Genomic DNA, 12,202 nt, shown 5'->3' with positions numbered 1-12,202 from the left:
TGGTGTGCTGTACATGTTTATATATGATGAGAAGCATTATAAGACATATCTATGCATTTACATGAGTGGATGCCTCTTCCTCCTAAGGGAGGAAATAAGAACATTTACTGTGCATGTAGCATGTGGGCAGGTAAGGTATTTAAGCCTTTGAGGCAGACAGGCTGGGTTCATTTCCCAGCTCTCAGATGAGTCGCTAACAGACACTGAGAAGTTGCAGACCTGTTTCTCTTCTCATCTAGCCGATGAGAATGGAAACTTGGGAGTCTGGGACATTTGGGGGCATCGTAGGAATGGCATTAAGTGTTGCACACGGAGCACAGTGCCCTGAAGGTGGTGAACTCAGAACCATTCTTCTTTCAAAGGTTTTGATCACCTTTTTAAGTTCTCTAGCTGGCCAGCTTCATCTTCGTGACTCAGTTTCCTTCTCTGCAAAAGGTGATAATACCTTTGGTATTATCTCCCAGGCCACATAATGTTAAACTCATTCAGTGCAGGGCAAAGGCTTTCTCTCCTCTTAAGATGGATTTCCTAGCCTGCTTATTACTAATTTCTATTCTATCTGATGTAACTTATAACACTATTTCCTGTAGGTGTTTAGGAAACATGCTAAGCTTAAAGAATTTTCACTCACTCAATCCCATATCACTTTTAGGAACTTCTGATGGTTATGATCAATCACATTTCTGTGTGCAATACCATTGAAGGAGAGTGCGTACTCCCTCAGATCACAGGCCAGGCTTCTTTGAATTCTATTTTGAGCAGAAGGAAGTTTAAATCTAAGTTACACAAAAATGCTTTTTTGAGGCGAGACCTAGAAATATATAGGTGGTGTATACTTGTACAGTCACAAGCCCCAGTGATTGCAGCCAGCTGCTCAGACACAAAGATCTCGCTAGTTTGGAACTTCCAGAACCAAAAAATGCTGCCAGATACATGGTTTTGTTGTTGTTGTTGTTTTATTTTTTTGGTTTTTGTTTTTGTTTTTTTCCAGACAGGGTTTCTCTGTGTAGCTTTGTGCCTTTCCTGGATCTTACTCTGTAGACCAGGCTGGCCTCGAACTCACAGAGATTCGCCTGCCTCTGCCTCCCGAGTGCTGGGATTAAAGGCGTGCGCCACCACTGCCCGGCCAGATACATGTTTTTTAAATTAGGAAATTTCTTTATGCAAATTTTTAATTTAAAAACATTTCTAATTTCTTTGGAACTGTTATTTGTCGGAGTACTTTTCATTTTTGACATAAATACCAATGGTTTAAAGAGAGTCTCTGGGTGAAGCTTGAATTTCTCAATGGTCTTCTTCACAATAGAGGTTGTTTTTTCCAAATGGGCTCGTTCAGAATAAAGCATTTGCTTTACATGTTTAACATGGAGTTAATTAAGTACAATTTGTTTGCTTTCCACAGATCAATCTGCGAACGTTGTCACCATAGCAGATGAAAATGAGAATAAATTTGTGAGCAGGTTGATGAGGGAGAATTATAATATAACTATGAGAGTTTGGCTTGGATTATCTCAACATCCACTCGGTAAGTGGCACATTTGTGTGTGTGTGCGCGCGCATGCATGTGCGCACGTGCCGAGTTCTAAAGTTGGAACAGTGGCCCACACCTGTTTTCTAACACTGAATGGTTTTACTATAGTTCAAAATTAAGCCTTATCAGTGCTGTATTTTTCCAATAAGTTCAGTTAAATCTAAAGAGAATTTGTGGAAGAATTTTTTCAGTAAAGAATAGATACAGGGTTTGAAAGATGAAGCTGAAATTGATAAAAAAAAAAATGAATTAAGTATATAAATTTGGTAATCTGTTTCATACTTTATGTAAAGTTGAATATTAAATAATTAAAATAAATGTCAACTCTAAAATATCAAGTCATTTTCAAAAATGAATGGATTCAATATTAGCCGTCTAAATGAATTATAAATGGTATTTACACATTTATACTGCTGAAAAACAAAAATGGGGTTGGGGGTGATCCCAAGCCCTTGTAGTCCCTTCCCTCAGCAGCATAGTTTTAATGACACGTTTTCTTAAAGAATGGAGATTAAATATCCCTGCAAATGTGTTTATCGCAAGCAAGCATTCTGTACCTTTATCAAAACACATGTGTGGGTGTCTATAAAGATGAAAATGGGGGCTAGAGAAATGACTGAGTGGCAAAGAGCACTTGCTGCCCTTCCAGAGGACCCAAGTTAGTTTTCCAGTACCCACATCCATTGGCTCACAACTGTGTGGAATTCCAGCTCCTGGGAATCTGCATCCACAGACACTTGCACTCACATGTACAAAAACACACACCTACACATAACTTAAAACAACAAAAATACATCGCTTTAAAAATAAAAACATTCTGTTTCTCATTGTCCAAGACAGCGGTTACAGGCCTTTGCTTATTTTTAATGAATTTCATTGTGTGTGTCCATGTTCATTTGTGCACATGTATGTGTGCACATGTGTGTGAAGGCTAGAGGTCACTGCAGGGTAAATTTCTTTCATTTCCTGAATTTCTCTCCACCGTATTTATGTGTGCTCATGTTCATGTGTTCATGCACATGTGTATGCACATGTACATAGGTCAGAGGTCAACATCAGGTCTCTTTCTCTGCTGCTCCCCACCTGATTATTTGAGCACTAGGCTCAGTGAAAAATCCAGAGTGGCTGGTGAACAGAGCCCAGGGATCCAGTCTGTACCTCACCAGTGCTGGGTTTATAGGCATGTGCCATGCTGTCCTGTTTCCTCACATCGGTCCTAAGGGATCAGACTCCTGTCGTTGTGCTTACATGGGGAGCACGTCACTGAATGAGCCGTCTCTTCAGCCTGTCAGTTTTATTTTTAAATAATAGCATCATATAAAACAACACCTTGGGGCTGGAGAGATGGCTCAGCAGTTTAAGAGCACTGGCTGCTCTTCCAGAGGTCCTGAGTTCAATCCCCAGCAAACCACATGGTGTCTCACAACCATCTGTAATGAGGTCTGGTGCCCTCTTCTGGCCTGCAGGCATACATGCAGGCAGAACACTGTATAGATATTAAATAAATAAATCTTTTTTAAAAAATTAATTAGTTAAACAACACCATGCTAAGAAAATGAGTTATTTGAATCTTGTGCTTTTTTAAAGCTTTGTAATTAGTAGCAAGAAATATAATTACAGTTATTATCTTTCTTTAGATCAGTCTTGGAGTTGGTTAGATGGATTAGATGTGACATTTGTCAAATGGGAAAATAAAAGTAAGAATAGTGATGGAAAATGTAGCATTTTAATCGCTTCAAATGAAACCTGGAAAAAAGTTGAATGTTCCCGTGGTTATGCGAGAGTTGTCTGCAAAGTTCCTCTGAGTAAGTATACAACCTGTCCTTAAGAGAGTCTTGAGCAGAATAGGTTAAGAAATAAATATAGGCATGTTCTTGTAGCTCAGTGGGAGAACCCTTACTTGATGAGCATGAAGCCCTAGGTTCACTAATTAATGCCAATAAATAAATAAACAGCACATCTATGTACTTTTGTTTTTCCATGTAATTTTAAGTATTTATAAAGCATATCTCAAATCCTCATTAAATCACAGAGATTTTATATGGTATATAAATATATAATACATCTAGAATTCCAAAATAAAGCTACTAAACAGCCCACATTCTATATAAGTCTCTCCTAACTAAAAATGGAAACTGCTGTAGAATCGAGGAGGATATTTCTTTGAGAATGTCCTTACAATGTATTTTATTCTGTATTTTCCCTGTATAAAAGCTTAAAGGTCTGCTTTTGTGGCTAGTGTAGTGTAGCTGGTTTCCTGTTGCTGCTTATGGGAGAAAGGCTTCTTTTGGCTTGAGCAGAAGGATATAGCCCCAGACGTTGGGGGGAAATATGACAACAGGCAGGCATGGTAGAAGGTGATGGAATGATCCCATTGCCATCCACACGCAGGAAGCAAAGAGAGCAAGCAGAAAATGGGATAGGGCTACAAACCCTCCAAGCCTTACCCCTACTTCCTCCAGCAAGGCACTGCCTACTAAAGGTTACGTAACTTCCCCAAACAGGGGCGCAACCTGGGACCAAGAGTCTAAATTCATGAGCCTTTGGGGGATATTTCTCATTCAAACCACCACAGCTAGTTTGCGTCCTTTTTCTTTGGTCCCATGAAACTTTCATAATGAATTTTATTTTATTTTATATTTTGTTTTTGCTTTTTTTTTTTTTTTTTTTTTTTTTTTAAGATAGAGTCTCACTATGTAGCCTTGTCTGCCCTGGAACCTCACTATGTAAACCAGGCTGCCCTTAAACTCACAGATATCCACCTGCCTCTGCCTCCCAAAAGCTGGGATTTAAGGCGTGTGCCACTACACCTGGCCATAAAAAATTTTAAGACCATCTAAAACTAGATCTAACTACTTAAAGTGCTCATGGTAGCTGTATGAAACTGCGATTTGAACTTTAGTCTTGTCCTGAATTGATATATAAAACAACCATAAAAATATCATTGGGCTTCATTTGTGGAGGAAAGGCGCTAAACCTTTTACATTAACATTTAAAAACAACTAACTAGCATAGGCTTTCCATTTTGGTATTCTAAATATTAATGATAAAATCCGATTGCGGTACACGTTTGTACATGCGTTGCTGTGCGCCACCCTGTTTTGCATGCTGAAATGCACCTGAACAAGGTGGGTCCGCTTGCATGTTATCACAGACTGTCCAATTCTGTGAGGAAGATAGATTAGGGACAAACGGGTCAAGTTTTTTGTTTGTTTGTTTTTTAAGAGAGGGAAGTTTCAAATAGTTAGCAACTCCATGTGCTGACAACCAGGGTGGTGGTTATTACATAGCTCTAGGAAGGTGTCTCTAGTGGAGGTGCTGAGGCTGAGCTCAGAAAGGTCAGCCCAGAAAGCTCTGGAGACCGGTACAGCCGAGAGGACCCAGCTGGAGAGACTCCAGTGGCAGAAAGAACGCCGATGCTCAAGGAAGAGCAGCATGCTAAGCGGACAGAGACCCTTAGCGAGGCTGCAAACGACAGGCAGGGAGCCCTGGCTCTTTTCTGAGCGGAGTCGGCAGCAGCCAGGGCTTTCGGGCAAAGAGGGGACAGCAACGGTGTGGTTAAAAAAAAAAAAAAAAATTACAGTTCTGGTCGTGGCCATTTTGAGTTTGGGACATGGAAGTCGATACGGGGATGTCCAGTCTGAGCTGAATGCGTAAGAGAAGTGGGTGAGCAGCATAGGATGACATTTGAATTGGTGAACAAGCAATAAGGATGTAGCTCGGTGGGGTGCTTGCCTTGCATGTGCAAAGCCCCAAGGTCCAAACCCATTAGTGGGAGGAGGACACAAAGTCCAACAATACCTGTTAAGCTGTTCTCCTAAGGAAGGCAGTGAGTAGAAGGAAGCAATGGCAATCCTTTAATTTCTTTGGGAGAAAAACGAAAAGCATTTTGATGTAAAGAAAACCACTTATATTAAAAAAAAAAAAAGAAGTTTGGTGTTTAATGGTGGGTTTGGAATCTGTCATGGCTATGAAACAATCTTGAATCTGTACAGGGCTTAGTCTCTTACAGTTTGCTGAATAAAATCAGAAACAATGGTAACCGTTGCATTTGTCTTACAATGTACCGTCTGGATTCCAGGTTCGGATTACAGAGGCATAGCCATCTTGTTCGCTGTGCTCTGTGTCTTAGCGCTCATCAGCGGACTGATTTGGTTCCTCGTGCAAAAAAACCATTTCCGCTGGACTGGCTTGTCCTCTGTTCGGTATGAACATGGAGCCAATGAAGACGAGGTGATGCTCCCTCCTTTCCATGACTAACTTCTCCCAAGAGTTTGTTCATTGGCACCAAAGTTCCAGAAGAAAGATGAGCCCCTGGACATTGCCCCACAATCAGTGTTTACTCTGTTTCAAAACAGAAGCTTTAGGGATGCTTTTAGTTGGTGAGTTGCTCAGCTGAGGCGCATAATTCCTTAACCCGCTAACCGCCACACTAATGACTCCAGTTACCAGAGCAGACAGGTCTTAAAGCCAAAATGGAGGTTCAAATTGTTTCCAGGGGGATAAACTCAACCAATGTGAATTGTGTCTGTTAGAGTGCAGTTGCAAGCCGGGCAGTGGTGGCGCACGCCTTTAATCCCAGCACTTGGGAGGCAGAGCCAGGCGGATCTCTGTGAGTTCGAGGCCAGCCTGGTCTACAGAGCAAGATCCAGGACAGGCTCCAAAGCTACACAGAGAAACCCTGTCTCGGGTTAAAAAAAAAAATGCGGTTGCTAAGTAGATATGTGCATATCTTAATAGTGCTTTAACTGCTTCCTAGAAAATTAAAGGTGTCAATACTACTAGGCTCCACGTCTACCTTTTAATTTACTTGAGCATCTGGCCAAAGGCAAAGTTAGTACCTCAGGCAAAAACTCAACTACAAATAAGATCAATGATGTTTCAAAAATAGCCTTTTATGGCACTGGGAAAAAAATGCTTAATAAGGCATACTTTATACTCAGAAAATGGAGCCTCTTGGAAGATGTTTCTTATATTATTTGGAAGATATTTATACCAATATTAATTAATTGTTATGTTTTCTGTTTATAATTACTCATATTCAGTGGGGGGGTTTTGCTTTGTTTTGTGAAAACAGTTTAATGTTTCCTCAAGTGTGGAATGTTACTGTTGAATTGACTAGGCATGCTGTATCAGCATGGCTTGTGTTAGATGATTTTCTTTTTTACAAGGACCCAACTACAGATGAGACTTGAACTTTACAGTTTATATATTTCACACAGCACATCAACTTTTGATGAATGTGTTATTTTGTTGCCTTTTTACCCCAGCAAAACATAAAAGCGGTCTTTGGATGGTATTTGCTAACTTTGTATTTGTAAAAAATGACAGCTTCTAAGACCATGAAACTTGAAACTTTGTGATTAATGTGGAAATATTTAAAACCTAAATGACTAGGAAAACATTATTTTGTGGGTGTAATTTCCATTTTAAGACCCAGAATATATTCTACAAGCCGTGTCCACTAAATAGGGTGACTGTTTTATACAGTGTTTAACTCATATTTATACTTTAGAATATTTTTGTACAAGATCCAGATTTATTTTGTTTGAGGTGTTTATACTATCATAAAGTTGTAAATAATTTTCTAAAACTGTTTTAATATGGTCTACAAATGTCCTAAATATTTTTATTGAGGCATCTTTTAAATAGTCATTAAGAGTGTCTTTAGAGAACTAAACCAATACAATGTGACTACAGCTGTGTATAAGGTTGATGCCATGGTAAAGTTGTCTTGCCTTTTAAAAATGTTGGAACTGATCCGTGCATGCAAAAGCATCTCTGAACTAGGTTTGACTGTATACCATGTCTAGTATGATAAGAAAGTGTCCAGCTATTGCAAATTGAGGTATTAAAGATTTTGCAAGCTCTATTTAAAGAATAAATCTCTATATATATATCTCAAAATGATTTTAGTCTCCTTGGCTCAGTGTTTCTCTTTTGTGTGTGATGTATGTGGTGTGTGTGTGTGTGTGTGTGTGTGTGTGTGTGTGTAGCACATGAGTGTATGGGTGCATGCTTCCATGTGCACTTGTACCAAAGGACATCAAGGGTTTTCCTCTATTGCTGTCTGTCTTCTTATCTTGTAAATTGGGAGCTTGCCATTTTGTCTAGGCAACTTAGCCAGAAAGCTCCAATGATCCACTGGTCTCTGCCCGAATTTGTTGGAGTCTCAGACATGCAAAGCCCTGTACATCTCTTTACATGGCTTCTGGGGATTCAAACTCTGGTCCTGCAGCTTGCACACTAAGCCTCTCTTACAAAGCCTTCTCTCAAACCCTTAATGTGTCTGTTAGCATCTCTCAGTGGGGATCCTGTTGATGTAACCAACCGTCTTATTAAATAAGAAACACAGAAACAATGTAAAAGAGAAAGCCAAGAGGTCAGAGCTCAGAGCTAAAATCTCACCTTTCCTCCTGCTGTGTCCCAGCTTCCCGAAAGAGAGCTATTTCCTTGTGTGTCAGTCGTTTCAAAGTCATTCTGCCTTCTCATTGGTTGTAAACCCAAACACGTGACTGCCTCGTCAGTGTCTGTATGTACAGCCCTCTAGGTCTTAAAGGCGTATGTCTCCAATGCTGGCTGTATCCCTGAACACACAGAGATCTATGGGATTAAAGGCATGTGCCACCACCGCCATGCTCTTTCTATGGCTCTAATAGCTCTGACCCCCGGGCAACTTTATTTATTAACATACAATCAAAATCACATTTCAGTACAATTAGAATACTACCACAGGATCCCATCTGTGTTATACTGATTTCTCATTCTTTGTGCTCCTCTTAAAGGATCCTTCATATTTGTTCCCTCTGGGTTCAAATGCATAGTTCCAATGATCCATTAGATGAGCTACTTGAAAGTTCTTCTCAACAAGTCCAGAACTGCCCCCTAGTGGTCCCTTTCCCCATTTCTCAGTCCCAGGTGTCTGAAAAACTTAAGATAACCCATTCCAGCCTTTCCTGGCTAACCCAGTTACTGCATAAGGTCTGGTCAAATTTGTCTCTTCAAGACAGACACCTAAAAGGACAAGTCAGTGGACGCAATAAATAAGCACAGGGAACAAGTACAGAAGCGACACCAACATCCTCCCCCTTCCTCCCCTCCCCTTCCTCAGACATCTGCAAATTCTCCCTAGCAAAGGGCTGCTGTATTTTGTTTTGTTTTGTTTTTGAGACAGGGTTTTTCTGTGGCACCCTGGCTGTCCTGGAACTGTTTGTAGACCAAGCTGGCCTCTAACTCAGATCTGCCTGCCTCTGCCTCCCAAGTGCTGGGATTAAAGACATGTGCCACCACACCCAGCTAAAGAAAAAAAAAATTATTTTTTGGCTGTGTTCTTCCTAAGCTCCATGCCTGACCCTTTGCTGATTCTTGTGGAGAATGTTGTCGATCCCCTTTTTTTTTTTTATCTTAGGCTTCTTCTAATGCTAAACCCCTCTTGCCGAAGCAGAGACCTCATTACTACGAGTTAATGCAGTAGCTGTGTATTGCTTAGGAAGAGAAATTTGAATTAGTTCCCAAAAGAAAGACTTTCTAAACTAGGCCTTCATGAAAGCACTGTGTCAGAAACATAGACAAACATGTTTGTGGCAATGCACAGTGTCAGACTTCATGGACGATCAGATCACAAGGCCCCACAGTTTCAGTGGTAATATGTCTGCCCCTTTGTAATTCTGGTTGAGGCAAACATGCATTCATCTAGTGAAATCTCAATTGTTTTAAGATTTATTTTATTTTAGTATGTGTATGTGTGTTGGTATGTGCACATGAAGGCAGGTGGCTGCTGAGGCGAGGATGGGGTCTTAGATTCCCTGGTTTGGGCTCTACAGGCACTGTGAGCTTCCTAACAGGTGCTGGAAACCAACCTCAGGTCCTCTGGAAGAGTAGCACATAACCTCTGAGCAGTCTCTCCAGCCTCTGAGCTCTGTTTTTTAACACTAACTTTTAGATCACCTATCACTCCTCACACAGTGTATCTCTCTCTCTCTCTCTCTCTCTCTCTCTCTCTCTCTCTCTCTCTCTCTTTCTCTCTCTCATGTGTGTGTGTGTATGTATGTATGTATGTATGTTGCAGAATGACTACAAAGGATTCAAGAGGCAAGATGTTTCAAAAAGGCCTAAGAAGCTGAATCCAGACAGATGGTGCTGGTCACGTGCCCACCAGCGCAGTCTTCCTCCATCCTCAAAACGGGGTCAGCAGCTGCTTGTAAAATAAAGCCTTTGAGGGCAGTATGCATCTGAGAAAGCACTGCTTTACACAATGTAGAGTGACTTAGAAGGGAACAGCCTGATCTCAACATAAAACTGACGGTCGGTACACTCGACTCTAAGTCCCTGAGTATTCAATGAAAATGGTCTCACTATATCTACACCTCCACAAACTGAGTAATGTTCATACATTTCTTTCTTTCCCCTGAACTAAGCTAATCACAAACGAGATTTGAGAAACTACCCCACTTCCCCAAGCAGTTGTTATATTTATATTAGTTAATATGGAGAAGGCATAATTTTTGTCTCCAAGCTAGAAGCCCAGAAGTCACCTACAAATCCTTTCTTATCTTCCCAGTCCAATGATTTTCTCAGTTTTACCTGGACTTCTCACAAAGAAGGAGATTGCCAGTCACCAACTGTCTCGTTTCTTTGTCATCTCCCGCCTGGACCTAATGTAGATTGATAATCAGTCCTGGGTCAGCTTGATGCCCTGGCCAAGGAGCCTTTTAATAGAATGTAGCATCAAGTTGGTGTTTACGGAAACAACAAAGAGAACTGTTAGCCATAGGAGAGTGTAGCCATTGGGAAACCATTGGTGATCCCAGCCAATGGAACTCCAGCAGCAGAGGAGCCAGAGTCCAGAGGGAGTGAGCAGAAAAGAAAGAATTGGGAAATAGAATTTGAGAAATACAGAGTGGAAGTGTGGGAGTATTCTGAGAGGGTATATTCTGAGGAAGTTGTTTAAGAAATCTGATGGAGATAGGACATAGAAGGAGGAGGATGGTCCATGGCAGGTTTGAAGGTTTCCTTTCTTCCTCCCTCCCTCCCTCCCTCCCTCCTTCCCTCCCTTCCTTCCAAAAGAGATGGAAAATAAAGATTTGTTTTTGTGGTGATGAGGACAGAGGACAGAATCCAGGGACTTATTTCTGCATGCTACACAGATATGGTGTCACTGATCTACAACCCCCAGCCCTTGGTTTATTTGGCAGGATATCACTATGTGGCCAAGGCTGGTCTCAAACTCCTTGTCCTCCTGCTTCCTGAGTGCTCAAATTACAAATGTGCATTATCATGGCAGAGCCACGGGTCTAGAAGACAGGAGGAAGGGGAAAAATAGTTTCATGGAGCAGTTGATGATGCAGAGGAGATAGGGGGAGTCATCTATGGGAGACAATTTTGGAGAAGATGAGGCAAGAGGGGTGGTTCTCAACTTACAGAAAGGGGAACTGGGCTTGCCCGGGATGAGGAAGCATGTCTTCCTCTCTGAGGCTACAAGGGAAGTGCTCCAGATAAGTATTTGAAGATGTTTGTCTCTAGCTGACAGTTGACGGCCTCCATTTTCTTGTTTAGCAGAATGCAAGATGGTCTTATGAGAAAGCAGACGAAGCCTTAACTTGAAAATAGCAATAAAAACAATTGGCATTTACAATGGGAGGGATGGGAGAAGACAATAACGAAGGTAAAAAGAAAAGGATTGCCAAAGAGGCACTTAGGACCCAGATGCCCTGGAAATGGCAACTGTTGGAAGAATGGACTTCCTCTTGCAGTCCTTAGTTATTACAATATACCGGGTGGGGGTGGAGACTGAAGACAAAGGAGACCCTAGGCTCAGAGCTGGCTGGGTGATGCAGTACCCGGGGTGGAGGCTGACCGGAATAAAGGGAGAAATGGAAGCCTTCGGAAAATAAATAGAATGGGACCAGAGAAGAGATAAATAGGAGAGAAAAAAATAAGGTGGGAGGTATGATTAGAGAGGAAGATGGGGAGTGATGGCTTTCAGTGGATACCACGTTCTCCCACAAAGAAGAAATAGTAATCAATTTTATGTCTTAGCAGGAAAATAAAATAAAGGTAGTGTGTACCAGAGTTGCCTAAGGGAAGAACACGCCTTTCAATGTTCAAATGATAAAACAAAACCCCCTGCTGAAGTAGGTCACAGCTTAAATTAAACCAATTCATTAGATTGTCAGTTCTACTCTATACCTAAGATGTCTTTGACAATTAGTTGAACATAAACTAATCCACATTCATAACAACGCTTTGGAGCCCGAAGTGACAGTGAAGGGAACTTGGTCAATTGCAGGATTCCATGGAACTGGTGGATAGGTAGTGGGCAAAAGAGCCCCAAATCAAGATGTGTCCATATTTAAACATAGAGTAGTTTGGGAAGGATTTGCTTTCAGTTTGAGTTTAGTGCATGAACCCATTATTGACTACTTACAAAGACTGGAAATAGGTAATGGCAAAGTCTTGACTCTTGGACAAAGGCAGAGCCTGGAGTGCTGTGAATGAAGACGGCCCACACTGCCTCTAGCACTTCATGATGCCCCTATAGGTTCCTTTGGTGAAATGCATTCTGTATGCATTCCCACAGCAATGGGTTGTTGCTCCGCATCTTCCCAAGCGTGTGTCATTCTATAGGTATGTGGTAGTACTTAGTTTTTGCATTAAAGATGTTCTAATGAC

The 12,202-nt window shown here is 41.3% G+C and overlaps 1 protein-coding gene across 2 annotated transcripts in view; it reads left to right on the top strand.

Moving 5' to 3' along the window:
• LOC114692807 (CD302 antigen) overlaps window positions 1-12,202 on the top strand; it is a 127,076-nt gene that overhangs the window by 75,953 nt on the left and 38,921 nt on the right. The window contains exons 33-35 of one of the 2 annotated variants that reach the window (XM_037204817.1): window positions 1,403-1,525; window positions 3,169-3,336; window positions 5,613-6,149. In XM_037204817.1, coding sequence (XP_037060712.1) covers window positions 1,403-1,525; window positions 3,169-3,336; window positions 5,613-5,791 — 470 coding nt within the window. In that variant the 3' untranslated portion in view covers window positions 5,792-6,149. Of the gene's footprint in view, window positions 1-1,402; window positions 1,526-3,168; window positions 3,337-5,612; window positions 6,150-12,202 lie in introns of those variants that run through there. The other variant, XM_028868908.2, reaches the window with a different exon arrangement.

This window comes from Peromyscus leucopus, chromosome 4 (genome assembly GCF_004664715.2).
Source record: "Peromyscus leucopus breed LL Stock chromosome 4, UCI_PerLeu_2.1, whole genome shotgun sequence".
NCBI classification, from domain to species: Eukaryota; Metazoa; Chordata; class Mammalia; order Rodentia; family Cricetidae; genus Peromyscus; species Peromyscus leucopus.
The sequence above is the reverse complement of the archived record's forward strand: the minus strand, read 5'-3'. Positions and strand labels throughout refer to the sequence as shown.